This window comes from Myotis brandtii, unplaced genomic scaffold (genome assembly GCF_000412655.1).
Source record: "Myotis brandtii unplaced genomic scaffold, ASM41265v1 scaffold41, whole genome shotgun sequence".
NCBI lineage: Eukaryota > Metazoa > Chordata > Mammalia > Chiroptera > Vespertilionidae > Myotis > Myotis brandtii.
In genome coordinates this window covers 1,589,851-1,609,412 of record NW_005365763.1, presented here as the reverse complement: position 1 = coordinate 1,609,412, position 19,562 = coordinate 1,589,851, and the positions used below count along the sequence as shown (strand labels likewise).

Genomic DNA, 19,562 nt, shown 5'->3' with positions numbered 1-19,562 from the left:
AGACGCTCAATGCAGGAGCTGCCCCCTGGTGGTCAGTGCGCTCCCACAGGGGGATCTCTGCTCAGCCACAAGCCAGGCTGACGGCTGCCAGTACAGCGTTCGTGGTGGGAGCCTCTCCCACCTCCTCAGCAGCGCTAAGGATGTCCGACTGCTGCTTAAGCTTAGGCCTGCTCCCCGCTGGCAAGTGGACATCCCCCGAGGGCTACTGGGCTGTCAGAGGGATGCCTGACTGCCAGCTTAGGCCCAATCCCCCCAAGGGGTCCCAGACTGCGAGAGGGCACAGGCCGGGCTGATGGACGCCCCCCGCCCCTCCCCAAGTGAGTGCACAAATTTTTATGCACCGGGCCTCTAATAAACTATAAAATTTAATTTCAATTTCCTTGTCGCTGAGAATTCTAGTGCAACTGAGCTGCACATGCTGAATGAATTTAATGTGGCCACATGCTAAGACTGCATGGTTGTTGTCATACTTGCTAAATGGCATCCTCCAGAAACTGGAGCCAGACTGTTTCCTCATTCTGTAGATTTGTTCTTGAAATAAGTTGCCAAGAAGAATCTCAGGATCCCATGTGCACTAGTGATGTGTGAAGCACTTAGTGTGCCTAGAACTTTGAAGATGACTCCTCTCTTTAGCTGCTCTTGGCCATGTCCGCACTGTGACACCAGAGAATACACCTGTTCACCAGAGATGTGAACAGTCAGAGCTCGGCCATCGGCACTTAGCTGCTACTTGTACGAAGCAGTTTTAAAATATTAAGCTTGATAAACTCCCACTGAGCTGGGTAAAGACTTTGTGTCCTGCCCCAGCCGGTTTTATTCAGTGGCTTGCGGACTGAAAGATCCAGGGTTTGATTCTGGTCAAGGGCATGTACCTCAGTTACAGGCTTGATTCCCTGGCACTGGTCAGGGCTCATGTGGGAGGCAACCAATCCATGTGTCTCTCTCACATCCATGTTTCTCTCTCTCTGTCTCTCCCCCTCCTTCCATTCTCTCTAGAAATCAATGGGGAAAAAATTATCCTTATTCGTGTCCCTTGGGTCCTTCCATAGTTTATGGGTTTTCAACTGGAAGGCAGATGTCTCCTCTGGGCTTCACTCTTAGGCTTGACTCTGGAAGCCTCAAAAGGCACAGAGACATGGTTTTGAATATTGTTTGTTTGTTTCAGAGTTCAATATTCAGACACTGTGGACAGCTTTACAATGGTTTGCTGCCTAAAAAAATTATGTAGGCAGTGAATGGAATAAAAATCTGAAACACAGACACACACACACACACACACAGACACACACGCACATGTACATCCCTGCATGGAGTCTTTTACTTCTGTATGTTCTGTAGTCCTTTTTTAGATTTACATGAGAAATGATGTTATTTTAAAATATAGGGCCCCGAATTAAGCTCTTTCCAGTGGTAGTATATTTATAAATATCAATGCACAAACAGAATAAGAGAAAGCTTTTGTGCACATTTGACTTATTTATTTAGACTGTATGGGACTATAAAGTCATAGAATGTCTTATTCACTCACTGTACAGATCTTTGAGCTTTTTCTCCCAAGCTCAGTTTTATTGAGATGTAATTAACGTACGGCATTGTGTAAGTCTAAGGTGTACAACATGATGATTTGATACATGTATGTATTGTGTAATGTTTACCCCGAAAAGGTTAATTCACACTTTTCTACCTCACAGAATGACCTTTTTATGTGTATGTGGTGAGAACATTTAAGATCTACTCACTCAGCAAATTTTAAGTATACAATATACAGAGGTGGGCAAAAGTAGATTTACAGTTGCCAGTATGGGAAACAGTTTATTCTTGTATTATTATTTATTATTGTATTATTTATTTGTATTATAACTGTAAACCTACTTTTGCCCACTCCTGTAGTATTGTTAACTATAGTCACCATGTACATTACATCCCCAGAAGTTATTCATCTTGTAAAGGTTTGTATTCTTTCATCCATTGTCCCCACTTCTGAGCCTCTGCAACCATCTGTCAACTCTTTTTCTGTTAGTTCCCATTTCGTAGATTTTACATCTGTGAGAACCTATTTGTCTTTGTCTGACTTACTTTATTTAGCATAATGCCCTCAAGGTTCATGGATTTTCAAATGGCAGGATTTCCTTTTCACAGCTGAATAATGTGTGTGTGTGTGTGTGTGAGTGATATTTACTTTATCCATTGGCAGGCACTTAGGTTGTTTCCATATCTTCAGAGATATACCCAGAAGTGGAATTGCTGGATCACATGGTGGTTCTAGTTTTAATTTCTTAAAAAATCTCCATACTCTTTTCCTTAGTGGTTGAACCAATTTATATTCCCACAAACAGTGCACGAGGCTTCCCCTTTTTCCACATCTTCATCAGCATTTCTCTCTCCTCTTTTTAATGAACAGGGATGAGATGATGTCTCATTGTAGTTTGGGTATGCATTTCCCCAATGATTAGTGATGTTGATCACCTTTTCATGTACCTATTGGTCATTTGTATGTCTTCTTTGGGAAAATGTCTGTTCTTCTCCTTTGCCCATTTTTGATCGGGTTATTATTTTATTTTTTATTATTGACTTGTATGAATTCCTTATGTGTTTTGGATATTAACCTCTTATCAGATACCGGGTTTGCCGATATCTTCTCTTATTCTATACATTGCCTTTTATTTTGTTGATTATTTCATTTGCTCTGTGGAAGCTTTTTAATTTGATGTAGTTCGACTTATTTATTTTTATTTTGCTGCTTGTGGTGTAAAAAAAAAAAAATCATTGCCAGGACCCATGACAAGGATATTTTTTCCTATGTTTTCTTCTAGTAGTTTTATGGTTTGAGGTCCTATATTTAAGTCTTTGTTCTATTTTGAGTTAATTTTTGTGAGTGATGTAAGGTAGTAGTCCAATTTCATTCTTTTGCATGTGAATATTCGGTTTCCCCAATACCATTTATCAAAGAGACTGTCTCCTCCATTGTGAATTCTTGGCTCCCTTGTCAAATATTACCTTGTGTATATGAGGGTTTAGTTTTGAACTCTTGATTCTGTTTCATTAGTTTATGTGTCTGTTTTTATGCAGGTACAATACTGTCTTGATTATTATAGGTTTGTAGTATAGTTTGATATCAAGAGGTGTGATGCCTCTGGGAGAAAAGATCACCCGTCCGAATTCAAATAACGGACTCAGAGACAGAAGTATGGTGAAAACGAGACTTTGAATACGTTCTCGAGAGTGGGTGTCCATCCCATTAAACAGACATTCCTGGGGCAGAGAACATAGTCTATTGATTTAGTCCCTCCTCCGGTTGCTCATTGGCTGAGCACTATGGGGTTGCCTCCCATTGGGCTCATTAAAAAAATTGGGCTGAGGCCTTTCTAGCTGCCTCCACTTCCCCTGCCTAGCTGTGGCAGACGCCTCAGGGGTTTCCATCATGATGCTGGCCCATGTGCATAGTTCTTAGTTCCTCTTCTCTCCCCCCTACATTCTCTTTGCCCTCGGGAAATTCAGCAAATTCCATCAAAAGCCGACCATGCTGGAGATGGCTCACAGAGGTCCATTTCCTACACCTTCAGCTTTATTCTTCTTTCTCAAGATTGCTTTGGCTATCCAGGATCTTGGTGGGTCCACATGAATTTTAGGATTGTTTATTCTATTTCTGTGGAAGATGCCATTGGAATTTTGATAGGAATTGCATTGAATCTATAGACAGCTTTGGGTGGTATGGACATTTTAATTGTATTCATTCTTCCAATTTATTAGTGTCTTCAATTTTTAAAAAAATCATTGTCTTAAAGTTTTCAGTGTACAGATCTTTCACCTCCTTGGTTAAAAGTTTTTGATGCTATTATAAATTGGATTATTTCTTTTTCAGATAGCTTGTTAATGTATAGAAATAAAACTAATTTTTGTGTGTTGATTTTGTGTTCTACAACTTTACTGAATTGCTTATTTGTACTGGTTTTTTGTGTGAAGTCTTTAAAGTTTTCTATATATAGTATATATAGTATCATGTTGAAACGTGGGGTTCAGGGTGCAGATTTTTCCATTGGTCCTTGTCCTCACGAACTTTGAAGAATAAACTCACGGACTTGTTACTAAAAGTGTGGAAATTTATTGGAAGCAAATACAAACTCCCACATAGGGAGAGGTTCCCAAGGGGGTAACCAACTAAGCCCCTTTTTCTAAGGTTTTAAAGGCTGGAAGTTCTTTGTCAATCTATGCTCCCTTCTAATTAGACCTCTTCCCCATTTTATGACCCTGTGCTTTCCTAATTGGTCACTCTTTTGCAGGACATCAGTTTCAAAGTCCAAAACCCACATGGTGCTCCTCTCCTTCTCTCTCCCCCTTGCAACATTCCTCTATCCTCTGTGAAAATATGTTTCCCTTTCCCACATCCGGTGACTTTTCACTATCCTCTGTGAGAGTATGATAAGCATTTTGGTGGCTTGGAGGTATTTCTGCCCTTCACATATGCATTGCTCTCCCATGGACCCTCTTTATTCCCTAAACCTGCCTATCCTGTCTCAAATTCCTTTCAATGTCATCTGTACACAGAGATAATTTTTACTTTTTCCTTCCTAATTTGGATGTCTTTTATTTCTTTTTCTTGCCTAATTGCCCTGAACTCTTTCTGTATATGAGCTGTGTGTGTGTGTAAGGGACACCAGATAAACCCCAGTCAGTATGGAGGACACAACCCCTGGCTTAATGGAGCTCACACGTGACCATCGCTAACTGAGTGTTGCTTATATGTAACTGAAGCTGTACAGTTAGGACAGGTAAACGCACACTCAACTTCATCCTGGCTCGTCAGCAAAGCTGTCCTCAAGTTGGCTATTTTTAAACCAAAGTATTGGAAAGTAGTTGCCAGGTGAAGGACAAGGGAAGGGACGCCTGGAAGCAGGAGGTGTCCAAGGGAGGATGGGGGGTAGGTTCTGTCCTGCTGGGCTGGGAAGGGCAGCAGATTTGGAGACTCCAGGTGAGGTAGTGATTGTGGCTGAGATAGTCCATCCACTCAGCACCTGCTTTGCTCAGCACAGTGAAAAAGCCAAGTTTCTGTGCTTGTGATATTTATATTATGAAGGTGGACAATGAACATTAATGCAGTAGACAACAGCACATCAGGAGGTGCTAAGTGTGGATGACTTGAGTAAACAGGGTAGGGACATAGTGGCCAGAGGTGTGGAATGTTTTAGATAGGCTGATTCTGTTTTCTCTGCTGGTAACACATTTCAGGCCCTTCTAGGCATATTAAGGTTTCTGGATCAATTATAAAATTGCAGGAAGCCATTGAGGGGTTTATAAGTGAGTGACCAGATGTGTGTTTTAAAATGCAACTCCATTGCAGGTCATTAAGCCAATTAAGAGGTTCCTGGATCTAGAGAGAGAAGAGGAGAGGGAAGAGGATGGATTTGAGAGTGATGCCATTCAGGAGGGGAATTGACAGGTCTTGGTGAATGACTCCTCCAGGGCGTAGGAGAGAAGGGTGTCCGACTTTTTGGCCTCAAGGTTTCTGGCTGGTGCAACAGAGAAGGGGATGAGATTGAACCTGAGGGGGTGATCACGAGGGGAGATTTGGACACTCTGTGAGTGGATATGCTGTGTGGCCCTCAAATTTCTATATTGAGCAGGTCATTAGATTTGGGGCTCAGAGGAGAAATCTGGGCTGGAGAAATTACCTTGGGTGTGACCGAGGAACAGAAGCAATTGTCTAGGGAGAGTGTAGGGGGTATGAAGGTAAGAGGGCCTCTAGCATTCAAGGCCAGCCCCTGAGGGTGGGCACCCGCTGAGGTGTTCTTGAGGATGGAGGCCCTGTGGAGAGCTGGATCCTCTGCTGGGAGTGGACAAGGGCAGAACAAGCTGTGGCAACATGTCTGCAGAGGGAAGGGCAGGTGAGGAATTCGAAATTGCAGAGTGGGATATGGCTGAGTAGGGTTGTGGCTGAAGAGGGAAGAGGATCCAGCCCAGGTTGGTTTGGGGGAGGGAGTTGAAAGCAAAAGCATAATTTTGGGAAGTTTGGTGATAGCTGAGCGTGTTTACAGGGTAGCTGGAAAGATGGGTGGAGAGACAGGTGGATGATACAGAGGCAGTGAGAGACAATTTTCAGTGCCAGGGTTGGAGGAGGCAGGAAAGGCTGGGACCATTGGGTGGGTGCTGGGGCCTAGGCACAGGGGTCTCTCAAGAAACGATTGGTATTTGTATGGAACTTATGCAGTGCCATTCAATCTTTTTCACAGCTGTGTGGGAAAGGGCTTCTATATGCTTGCCAGCCAAGGACACTTGCTCCTGTAGGTGTTTGCCCAGCTGTAGGTGGGACCTCAGTACTTCTCTGTTTCTTTTGAGCACATGACCAGCACATCTTGCCCTCCTTTCCCCTCCTCTCAACACACCATAAACATACACTTAATGTTACACAGGGCAGGATTAAGGTTCAGTCAGTGATCACCTGCTGAGCCGTTCCCAGGAGGCACCTGCCTACCAGCAGTGTTTCATTGTCCTGTTTTATAGACAAGGGGGCAGACACAGAGGTGAGGAATTGCATCCAAGCTTGCCCAGCACTTTTCATGGCCACCCACCCATGGGCATACAAGGCTGAGGGCCCTTGGAGCCAGGGGTGCGAGAGGAAGGGGGAGGGCAGTATGTGTTCTGAATGGCCCTGCTGTCCTCTGTTTCCTGTGCATGCCCAGTATCTCCAGGACACGATCTTCTAAGGAGAATTTAGAGGCCCCGAGACTCTTATGTAGTGCATGTTATCATTACTTAACCTGCCACTGTTAAGTGAAAGATTGGATTAGAATATAGAACTCAAGTACTCTTAGATTCCTCCTGTTCAGAAGTTAGCCCAGGGAGGACTATGCTTTCTGCTGAAGAGGCAAAGACTGGCCCAAACCTTACTACCACACAGCCTCTCTGAGCTCTGGCAGGCCTGAGTACAGCTTGGCTGATTTCATTGCATGGCAGCTTCGGCTTCTGTTGTTTCCTCATTGGCTTCAGATATTTTTAACACAAGTAAGAATTCAATTTTGGACTTTGTGTAATTATAAAATACAGTGTGCTCATGATGACGAAGTCATACATCACCGGAGAAGGTAAGGAAGAAGATAGAAGTGCCCTACCATTTCCATTTCCATTTCAATCCCCACAATTAATCATGAATAACATTTTTCATGGTGCATTGCTGTAGAAACTTTAAGTTTACAGAAAGGCTTCTGCAGGTAAACTAAATTTAATATGTAATTTGGGTCTCTTTCTTGATGAGCACATTCTGTTCTTTTCAATGATCACAGAGTATTCCGTATTTATTCAATGTCACGGTTTCTGTCTTCATCCTTTTTTCTCCGTAAAAAACAACACTGTATTGAACTTGTTTGAATATATTTTGCAGAATATATAACTGGCCATGGAATTGCTGGATCAAGGGGAGTGTACATTTAAAATTTGGATTGATGTTCTCAAATTATCCTCACTACAAATGCCTTTTAGTGGAGGATTTTTGAGGGCACCTAGAATTATGAAACCTCCTGGGCCAGGATGGGGCAGGGATACTTCTGGGCCCCTCACTGTCTTGAGCAGTATCTATGCTAATTGCTGCAACTCCCCTTGTTCTTTCTTAAATTGGACAAGAGGAAGCAAAGAATGCTAGTCCAAGAGGTTAGGATTGACTTCGGCCCTCAACATAGAACCTTGGAATGTTTTGTGGAGGTAAGTGGAGGGACGTCTGTCGTCTTTCGTTTGTCGTCTCTCCATATGGATGTGCTCATATAAAGTCTAGTGTTTGTCAAGTTTGAGATACGTGCTTGGCGAGGTATATGTGTGGATTCTCATAACAACTTGATCTGTCACTGTTGTTTCCTCTGCTTTACAGTTGAGGAAACAGAGGCTCCTGCTGAGTGGAGAAGCCTAGATCTGATCTCACTCTGCACCCTCCCCCACACTGATGGGCTGCTTCAGTCTTGTTTATTTAAAACAGCCATTTTCAACCAGTGTGCTGCAAGAATTTTTAAAACATGCAGTATCTGGCTAGTCAGGGGCACTGACCTCTTTTCCCTTAGATGGTCAAATAAAAAAATGACAACAGCCAACACAATAGCCGTCTAGTGTGAATGAATCAAAATTACACCTATTTTTTGGTAAGACTGTCATAAAATATATTTTTTAGTGTGCTTTAGCATTTTAGTAATTAGTTTGTGTGTGCCATGAGATGAAATGGTTGAACATCACTGGTTGAAAAGCGTGTTCCTATGAGTATTAAAAGGAGTGGCGGTCATAATATATACTTTATTTTCCTGTGCACACTTCTTCAAGAAGAGGTTTTGTATCAACTTTATTTAACCATTTTATGCCTAATTATATCTTGTTTCATAACTAGAATGAATTTGAAACCAGAGAACATTTTAAATATGCTAGAAGGCATGAGGACTTTAAGCCTAGTAAGAAATATTATTGAAAATAACTTAATATAATATTTAATATTTCTCTTCTAAGAATTATGAAATAATTTATATTATTTTCCCTGGAGGGAGAATTCTGAATCATGAATACAAAGAAAGAGATGTTTGTGGATTGTTATAAATCAGTTTATAACTGATTTCCAAATCAAAGAAAACCAACCCACTGAAAGCCTAAGCTTTTCTTTCAACTGTTTTGTAAAACCAGGTTGAGGGGGCTGTTATAAGACTGAATAATTGAGCTGTTCTGTGGTATTTTTATTTCAAAATACTCAGAAATGAAAGTCAATACTTTTGTTTTTTTTAGGGTGTTATACACAGAATATCCAGCAGAGGTCACTGCCAGGTTGTGATTGAGCATAATTGCAGGAACCTAGGGCAAGACTGTGGCTGTGGTGCTTTCCAGAGGAAATAGGTCTGTGATGTGAAATAGTTATATTTTATTTTAGAATGTTGTCATTAAAATTATTATAGGTGTCATAATAGCATTTGTAAGGTATCTCAGATGACATAACTGTTTCCTACTATGTAGATGTACTGAACATTTTACAGTTAGCCACTTATCAATATGGGGAATAATCCTAAAACATGGCTTGATTTCCCTATTTTGATCCCTGCCCCAAAATTGATTTGAGTTTTATAAATGAAATTTTACTACTTACGAATTTAGGGAGCAAATCTAATTTTTGGTAAAATTTTATTTTATTTTTTTTGTACACTCCAGTGACCAGACATTACATAACTTAATACATGGTCATTACAATAAATCCTGCACCCATCCAGCACCACACCTAATTATTAGAATATTATTTATTATATTCCCTATGTTGTATTTTCATCCCCATGATGACTATTGTGTAACAACTAATGTGTAGTTCTTAAACCCTTCACTCCTCCCTCCCCCCAACCCCTTTCCCACCTGGCAACCAACAAAAAGTTCTCTGTATCTATGAGTCTGTTCTGCTTGTTCATTTTGTTTGTAGATTCAAATGTTGATAGATATGTATTTATTGAAATTTTATTATTCATATTTTATCTTAATTATTGGTATAATTTTAATATGTAGTAAAAAAGAAAGCATGACAAGTCCTTAATGGTAGCTTCATGACTTCCGGTTGAGTTTTAATTGTTCTTAAATTTCAGTCAAATATTTCTTAATCAGTTCTGAATCCTGGTAAATGACTGCATTTTAAATGAAGAATCATATAGCCTAGTTATGTTTACTCTCCATCTTTCCTCCTCCCCACAATGTCCAAATTATTTTTTTGTTTTCTTTGTATACCAGATTAATACAGCCATTGTATTCTGTGGACTTTGAATTGCCACTGTTTTTTTCAGTATAAGAATGGTGGGGTGCAATAAATGTATGGGTGTGTGTGTGTGTGTTATATTGCACACATATCGATACAGATACATTTTGCCAAAGTTTTTCAGTAGGTAAAAGTTTTAGATATGTGTAGACATGTCTACATTTATGGGATTTGAGTATTTCATGCCTGTGAACTTGAATATTTGATGTCCATAAAATACAGTTGCATTTTTTAGGAGAGAATCATTTTATATTTTCTTAGGTTAACTTTTTCTGTTTCGTCTCCTTACATTAATTTGTTTCTGGCCTTCTCTCTCTTGCTTATTTCACATGCTTTTTTCCTCCCCAATTGCTCTGTGCTTCTGTAGAAATACTGTGTTGGCAGAGTCCACTAGAGGGCAGCACAACTCTGCAGCAAAGGTCTGCATGGCTTTCTTTCCAGTTGGCAGGTGCACTTCTGAGAACAAAGCACATTATTTCTAAAGGGCAGAAACCCTAGTGACAAAGCATTGTAGTGAATTCAAACACACAATTAGGAAATTCTCTGTCCCTGTGACTGGTCTCCACCACAAGGCCTGTACACACAATCGCTTGTAATTAAACTAACACTTGTGGATGGGATTGAGCTAAATGTTAATAGATGCCTCATTGTGGAACTTCCAAAATCTGTGGCAGGCCTCTGATAGTGAGTTCTTTTTTATCGCTTGAATATTTATGAGTCATAAAAATAAAATGAATTATTGGGAGGAAGAACCTGCCCAAACTTGGTCCATTTATCTGTGTAATGTCTACTCACACAGCTCATGTGGAGATTGTTAGATTATATTTAGAAAAGTCCAGCACAGTATCTGCTAAATTCCAGCAGGTGTCACACATCTGTTTCCCTTTCCACATCATCCTTTCCAATTGAATTAATAGAAAATATAATAATTAAAACAAATATATTGAGTATTTTCTACACGTTGGTTGCTGACCTCAAGAAATGAACAGTGTAGCAGACTTGATGGATGTGTTTAGGATAATAGGTGACATAATTTTGAGCCTTGGCTCTATACCAGCTACTGTACTAAGTGCTTTATTATCTTAGTCCTTTTAATAACTCTGTCAATCGCTTCTCGGCCTTTTGGCTAAGAACAAGTGTAGTATCTGTTCTTATCAGTTTAATAACTCTGTCAAGTTGGGAATCCTTATCACTATTAGCCTCAGTTTACCCCTGAGGTCACTAGGGACAGACAGAAAGGATTAACTAACTTTTCTATGTTGGGAAAAGAAAGAATCAGGACTCATGCCCATTGTCTGGCCCCAGTGCCCAAGCCCCAACCATCATGCCCAGTGCCTCTCACTCACAAAGGTAGCCCAGAGCTGACCTTAGCAAAAATTGACTTAGTAATCCTTTCTGGTACTGCAGCTGAAATACCATGCCTTTAGCATTTCCATGCATACATGATGAGTATAGGCAATGTGTCAGTACAAGCAACCAGGGGGAAAGCCTTATTTAGTGCATGACACTTAAGCTTGAGCAAGTCATGTCACGCCTGCAGGCCCCAGTTCTCCTATTTGGTGCAGTGTTTTACATCGGGACATTGTCAAAGATCTGGAACTTTTGTGGGATCTCATGGAGGACCTCATTTTTCAAGCTGGTGCTGGGCATTAAACAGTGTTGTGTATGTTGCCTTTATTAATGCCAGCCAGCTGGCCCTCTCGTCATTCATATTCAGGATGTCACCTCTTTGCCTTTTGATGCCTTTTGTTACCAGCACTACAGCTTCCATCTTAACTAGAAATCACCTAACAAATGGAAAGGCTTCCAATTATGGAAATTACTAGAGGCCCAATGCATGAAATTGTGGAGAGAGTAGGCCTTCCTTCCCCCGGCTGTCGGCACTGGCTTCCCTCTGGCACCCGGGACCCGGGCTTCCCTCCTAGCCCCGGCTTTGTCCAGAAGGTCGCCCTGAAGGATGTCCGGTCTAATTAGCATATTATGGTTTTATCATTATAGATATTTTGTAGCTTTCATTCAGTATGTAATGGTATCCGGAAAAACAAAGCTTCTCCATGTTACATTTGGAGTGTACTTACTCACTGTGAGTGAGGGGACTTTTAGCCATGTTTTGTTTCTTTCCTTCTTATTAAAAAGAACAATTCTTGAAAGCCTTGCACCTGCCCTGCTCTGAAAGTTTTCTGTTCCATTACAGCCTCAGTTTTTTATGTTTATTTTTTTTAAAATTATAAATCTAGTTCATGCTCATGGAAAAAGAAAGTCTGTAAAGTATAAAATAAAATAAAGAAATACCCCGAATACCATTCCCCTTCCCTCCCATGGAGGGAAAACACAATCATCTTTTTTTTTTAGGAGTGGACATCCTTCCAGAAACCTCTGTACATATATGAGCATTTTAAACACCCCCTCTCTCCCCCACATAAATATTTCTTACTAAACATACTGTTCTGCCAGTGCACCTTGGATATATTTCTGCATCAGCAAATATAGATTGGCTTCATCTGTTAATAGCTCCTTAGTATTTAGGGGATAGTTTCTTATAACTCCCCTATTGTTTTTGTTTGTTCCAAAACAACATGCTTTGGACGTATTCCCACAGTTTTTCCCACTCCACTTCCTATTATCCTTGCTCTTCCTGTTCTGCTTCCTTTAGGGAGAGTTTTTTTCGTCTACTAATACTATTCACTTAGCATTTTATAGTTTTCGATTGCTCAGCTGTTAACTACTACCTTTTTAATTACAAAGGGGCAGGTTACAGAACTCGAGCTGGAACTAGACAGGCAAATGCATTGAGTATGGAACTGGTGTGTGTAGGGGGGGTGCGGTCAACACAGGCAATAATAACCTTTTATTCAAAATTTCAAAACTGTAGCTTCTGACTCAGGAGAACTTCTAGGGATGAAAGTTCTGCCTGGTTATTTGGTTGACAACCCAGGCTCCTTTGCCAGAACTCCACCGCTTCCTGGGTTCCTTCCTGAGTTGCCTTTGTCCACAGGCTCTAGTTACCATTTAGATTTAATAGGAAGAAAAAAGATGCTCAAACAGTGTATTAGAAAAGCCACGATCAAAATTATAATTGACTCATATTTGAACCAATGTAAATGCTATAAGTGTTTTGATATTATAGTTTGCTAGGTTCATTTTCTACAACTGTATGCTACCAACAATTTATATTTGTGTATAATCAGTATAATTAGCTTTTAACTGCATAAGATTTTCATTTTCAAAATGTACACCTTTACCTAATCCCTTTTTAATTTCTCTCTAAATTAGACACAACAATTCTGAGTTTTTCTACCTGGAGTAAATGCCATAGAAGCTGGGGTTGGCAGCATTACCTATGATTATCTATATCAAACTACTCATAACTCCCTTGTTTACTTTTGTTTCTGTATGTTTTGTGCCAACCTTTAAAAGTTAATTCCTTTATGCTAAGTAAGCCTCATGCACAGCAGCCCCTCAGTCTCCTAACTGATATCACGTGATGGCGGTGGTGGTTTGTTTGGCACAGATTATGGAGTTAGATTCTGGGCATGAGCACGTTACGGACAGGGGGAGGGAGACTTAGGAAGTAGAATAGGTAAAATCAGCAAAGAGCCGGATGCTGTGGTCTTAACAGAACAGTTTGTTTTCTTTTTTAGCTGATAGCACTGTGACTTTTTAAGTCTCTTATATTTATGTTTAAATACATATAAGTGCCCGATTATTCCAAGCACAATTGCCAGTCCTGTGTTATGTGAAGTTAGAGCAGTAGGATTTGTTCTGTGTTTTGGCAGTTCCTCTAATGCTACAGGTGTCAGTTACCTGAGCAGACAGCTGGGGGAAGGTAGGGTCAGGTCCTTCACTGGCACCACACAAATAGAGAATGAGGCTCCCAGACCCCCTATAACCACCATCCATCCCATCCTAAGGGTGAGGCTGACTATTGGCCTGGAGAATGTTCTCTCTGTACTTGTGCCTTGTCTCTCACCTTACCCTGGTCAATATACTTGCCTTGACATCTACATTTTCAGGCCATAAATGATTATGTTTTTGTACGAAATTTAGCACAAAGCATGTTGGATTGATTGTTGGAGGGTAGCAGGGGAAGTTGGTCACATGGACATTTTGCCTCACTGGTTACTTACATCAGCCAGTTATGATAACTTGTAGATTTATAATTTTGGAAAATAAAGAGGTCTTGTTTGGTTCACAGAAATTGCCGTGTGTGTGTGTGTGTGTATGTGTGTGTGTGTGTCCTTAAAGAGAGAGGTTGCACGTGGATGGAGATGTCCAGGTGGGCCGGCGGCCATGGCTGGTCATCCATTTGAAGAGCAGGAACCAGGACACCTGAAGGAGCTGCTTCCTGCGGTGGGGACTGGGCCAGTCTCGGGCATGGTGATGTGACCATGGTTTAAACATTCATAAAGGCAAACAAGACCTAGGAATGAGTTTGTTTTTCCAGTTTTGGTGACTGGGGACCAGCTCTGTGCTGAGTAAGCTCAAGGCCCATAGGGAATGGAAATATTTTTTTACTTTCCAAAATCTTGAGTTATCATTGCTATGGCTGTCATTTTAGATCTGTCCCACCTCTTCCCTCCCCACACTCTTCTAGTTTGATGGGGTGTGTGTTTAGGTAACTTACTGGTATGTAAGAGCTGCTCATTTATGTGGGGAATACCGACCAAGTTCAGCTGACCACAGTGGGGACAGCTGTATGTGCCTTCATGTATCTTATGCATTATATATTTAACTAAATATCTACATACTACATATACTCAGTATGTAAACATCCTTTATAGTATTTTCTTAGTGAATAAATAAGCACTATGGACTATTGACCTCAGGGAAATGACAAATTATTTAAAGAAATAATCTTAAAATCTCTGAATGAGAGCTGAGGGTCTTGAATATTTTGGTGCTTGTTGTTTTAAACAAGTAACTAAACAGGTATGACAACCAGATGAGGTATTTTATCTCAAGCATTTGAGCTACTGGGTGGTCTCTTTATGGGTTCCCAGTAATGCAGTGCAATATTAATTTTGATCAATCTTTGTGCATACATATGATATATGGGCATTTGGGCCCACTAAGGGCTTTCCTTTAGCAGATTGGGGGTGGTTTTATTTCTGGGGTTGCAGTAAGTGGATGCTCTAAGCAGCAGAACAAACATACTGCCATATCTGTACTGATTGACCTTAACTCCTAAGAAAGAGAGAGAGAGAGAGAGAGAGAGAGAGAGAGAGAGAGAGAAGTAAGGGAGGAAAATCCCCCTTTGTGATTTTGGATTAGTACTTTTGTATAAGTAGTCTGAAAGACTTCCTCTGCTTTTTGGTAAGACTATAAAGAGAGACCACATTAGTATAACCTTTGCCTCCTAAGGTGTGGATGAGTGCCTTGTGTTTGGAATTTAATTTTAACAGCTTTTATCAAACTGCTAAAAGATATTGAAAATCTTTAATGCGAGAATCAGGGGCAGTAAATCACACGCAGGCTTGTTAAAATTGATGTGCACAGTGTATGGGTGCAAGGACCACGTGTTTCTGCCCAGGGACTTTTCATTGACTGCACCAATCTGTCCGTTACTCTCACCTTAAAACTTTGCAATATTAGATGGCTCATAGAGCCTGTGCTGAAATGAGGATTTAACACCTTCTCTCCCCATTTTGGGGCAAGGTTTAAAGACCTATTATTTTACCCATTTGTAGGTTGTTTGGCTTTTCACAGGGATTTTTAAAAATTGTATTTGAAACATATAGTTAAACTGGCACGGTGCTGTCGGACATCCCTCTCACAATCCAGGACTGCTGGCTCCCAACCACTTGCCTGCCTGCCTGCCTGATTGCCCCTAACCGCTTCTGCCTGCCAGCCTGATCGACGCCTAACCGCTCCCCTGCAGGCCCAATTGTCCCTAACTGCCCTCCCCTGCTGGCCTGGTCACCCCTAACTGCTCTCCCCTGCTGGCCTGGTTGCCCCTAACTGTCCTCCCCTGCAGGCCTGGTTGCCCCCAACTGCCCTCCCCTGCTGGTCTGATCGCCCACAACTGCCCTCCCCTGCTGGCCATCTTGTGGTGGCCATCTTGTGTCCACATGGGGATGGCATCTTGTGTGTTGGTGTGATGGTCAATTTGCATATTACCTTTTTATTAGATAGGATAATATTAGTGTCAACTGTGATATTGAATGTTGGCTTGTGAACCCTACCACCAGTGATGGATTTTTCTTTCTGGCTCTTTATTTTTCTCTTTCCTTTTTTTTTTTTTTTTTTTTTAATGTGTGTGTGTGTATGTGTGTGTGTTTTGTTCTATTTTTGTTGTTGTTGTCATCCTCCAATTTTTCACTGTCTTTTTTGCCAAGATTATATATTTAGGATGCCGGTGTGGCCTCTCTTTCTCACCTTCACACTCTGTCTCACAGGCCCTAGTGAGCCTCTTTAGGGCAGGGCTCCATATACCTACATCGTCTAAATCAGGTTAGTGTACTATGACCCTTATGCCTTATCTGGCCCTATTATTGGCACAGCCCACCCAGTCCTTCATGTACTGTCTGTGGCTGCTTTTCACAACCACAGCAGTGGCCATTATTGAGTAGTGGTGACAATGGCTACATGGCCTGCAGAGCCTCAAATACCTACTCTCTGGCTTTTTACAAGAAAAGTTTGCCAATCCCTGACATAAGTTATAGCATTGTATTCAGTAAATGTTGAATGAATTAACATATGACAAGTTTTACTTAATATGGAAAGAAGCCCCAGTCCCTGCTGCTTGGACTACTTGTACGCCCTGTATGTAGCAACGATGCATCAGAATATGCACTTGAATTTAATCCACACAGATGTATGGTCCCATCACATCATTACTGTATGCAAACATTGTGTGAACTGCCCTTTTTATAAGGATCCCAGTCATAGTGGATTATGGCCCACATTAATGACCTCATTTTAAGTAATTACCTCTGTAAAGTTCCTAGCTCCAAATAAGGTCATTTTCTGAGTTACTGGGGCTTCAACATTTTTGTTTTTGTGTGTGTGTGTGTGTGTGTGTGTGTGTGTGTGTGTGTCTGTGTGTTTGGAAACACAATTCAATGCATAATACATGGGTATCTCAGGTCAAAATAATTCAAAAGGGTGTTTGGATTCAAAAGTGCAGTTTTATAAAAATATGGCCAAGAGAAGGCAACCTGTCATTCTCTGAGCCCAGACAGTCTTGGACATGATTGCTTAGGCATCATAAGTGGGCTCACATGTAGATCACATTGGTTATGACGTCTCCTTTTGAATGTGCACTTTCAGTCACATTTGGATGTGGTGAGAAAGAAGGAATTGTTTTTGAAAGCTTGCCCTGTAATTGCAGTACACACAAGAATGCTAGATGGGAGAATCTGAATTGTGTTCTTCTCGTGTGTTTTGTCATTGCCTTGGCTAATTTTCAGATACTTGTATCCAAATATGAGTTAGGGCCCTCAAACCAATCAGAATTTTCTTCTTGATTTTATATTTTAGTAATAACATATATAATGCACACTTGGTGAGTTGTTTCAAAGAGTCTGTACTGGCAAATACAGAGTTGTAAGTTAATCACAGAATAATGTCTAAGTATATTTTTCTCTCTGTTTCTGTTTCCTTCCCCTGTCCTCCCTAGAAAGAAAGAAAATTAAAAAGGACATGCATTATTGTCATGGAGAGGTTGAGAGTTAGAGAAATATGGATAGACAGACAAGGTACTTTCCACACACAGAGAGGAGGAGGAGAAAGAAAGGAAGCACACGCAAGGAGAGAAAGATTTCAAAGGGTTGCCAGTGCACCTGCCATCCCACTCAATGAACACTTCTGAGAAGGAGCCTTCAGTGGAGATTTGAGTCTGCTCTTCCCTCAGACCCTACTCCTTCTGGCTGCTCAGTGTCAGCATCTTGCTGAATGTAATTCCAATGTTTACACATCTTTCTGGTTATTTTTTTTCCTTTTTAAAAAATCTGTGATACATATTTTCTAATTTTATTTGAATGGGGGAATGGTCTGTTATGGTCCTTCAACATAGGTCAGTGGCTTCATGTTTTAAGCAACCAAACCAAGAGCAATCTATTCCATTAGTGGGCAGTTTTAAGCTATTTAAAAAAATAATATTGAATAAGCAAGGTCTTGGCCACCTGTCCTGATTTAGGCTTAAAAGAACTTATCCCCAAATTATGATAGGGTTCTGGTAAAGTTGACTTAATCTTTCCTTGAATCTCCTCAATTCCATTAAGCCCCTGCACCCTCCACTCCCATTCGGGTCTCATTAATGAGAGATAACTAAGCTTAGATATCTCTAATGTCAGCTTTCTTTAGAGCACCACCATGAGCGCAAACACCTTTATGGGTCTGCACCGGAATGGCACTCTCCCTGACCTGGGTTTCATTGGTAACCAAGGATTACACCAAGTGTGCCGGTAAATGTGTTCTTTAAGCTTCTTTCTGATCTTCCTTTGCCTAATCTTGTTATGTGAGAACTGTAATTCCTGACTGACCTACCCTTACGAGTTACTAGGAGCCTCTATGAGAACTGTAAAATATCACATGCACATGAATCACTTCCCAAATTCAGAAATACTCAGTGAGGTCTCCTCAGAGTCTCAGTGGCTGAGCACAACCAAGGACTGTTGACTCTGTGCAGTATAACCCTTCATGGCTCTCATACATCTTTGCAGCCAAGAGATTAGAGCTGTTGTCATGTGTTTGCTGAAAGCTGGTTACTCATGCCCCTGGTTTGAGCCCTGAAAAGCTGATGTCCCCAGAAGGTGCCCTGGGCCTCTGCTGGGGTTGCAATGGAGTAATGCCACATGGGAGACTTATCCCAGCCTGGCAGGAGTGTTGATGTGCAGTGGCGGAATGTGGGCCTGGAGGTTGCACTTGTTTTGACATCAGAGTCAGGTGAGCAGCCCTGGCCCTGAGAGGAGGGGGGGTCTCTTTGGGTACCAGCTTTCTAGAGGGTCCTGCACAGGGTGGGGTGTCAGACTTCCAGCCTTTTGTCTTCTGTCTGCAGAGGGTCTAAAGGAGCAAATATAATGAAGACCTGCCCTCTTCTCAGGCTGCTCTGGTCATCATAGGGTGGGTCTTGCTGACTGTGTTGGCCTATGGGCACACCTGTGATATCTCAGAGGGCTCACCTGACTTTGGGGTGACAGGGCTCACTTTCTTTCTGCTTTGAGTATATGAACTGGGTCCATTTAATCCAGTCTTACGGCTTTAAGCAGAAATAAACCTGTCTGCCCCCATTCTGCCCTTAGTCACCACAGGTCCTTTCCTTTGTGGTTTCTATCCAGTTTCTTTTCAGAAAGTTCTTCTTTTCTCACAGTTATGTGACAGGAGTCAAAATATAATGCTTTTTATGTAAAAGCTGTGGCTTTTATTCCAACTGCTAGTTTCCTAATAGAGGGGGCCTTCTAGCTTTTTATGCACACTTTCCTGCCTAAAACAGAGGGGCATAAACATTATAGTGGGAGACACATCACATAAACATTACAGTTTTTCCCTGAGAATGTATGTTTGCCATGGGAGATGACAAAAAATACTGACGAAAATATTGTGCAGATGATAGCAGTGGGTACATGATTTTGTGCGAGTTCTGTGGGCCAGACAGCGTGTGGCCAGCAGGGTAAGAAGGGTAAGAAGGGCACATGACTTTGGGCTGAGATTGTCCAGCAGGCCTGTTTGGAGGAGGATTTGGAGGTCAAAGAATGGATTGGATTATTACCTTTGATGAGATGTGCCTAGTTAAAGTTTTTCTAGCCTCTTTTGGTTAACTGTGGAAAGCGTAGTCTCTTAGTTTTCCTTTTTAAAAATCTATATTATTGACAGT

The 19,562-nt window shown here is 41.3% G+C and overlaps 1 protein-coding gene across 6 annotated transcripts in view; it reads left to right on the top strand.

Moving 5' to 3' along the window:
* Positions 1–19,562, top strand: part of PARD3 (par-3 family cell polarity regulator) — a 744,562-nt gene that overhangs the window by 132,156 nt on the left and 592,844 nt on the right. Inside the window, exon 1 of one of the 6 annotated variants that reach the window (XM_014545439.1) lies at positions 7,619–7,692. The exons of the other annotated variants lie outside the window; for them this stretch is intronic. Within the exon in view, the coding sequence (XP_014400925.1) occupies positions 7,627–7,692 (66 nt within the window). The 5' untranslated portion in view covers positions 7,619–7,626. Of the gene's footprint in view, positions 1–7,618; positions 7,693–19,562 lie in introns of those variants that run through there. 6 annotated transcript variants of the gene reach the window in all.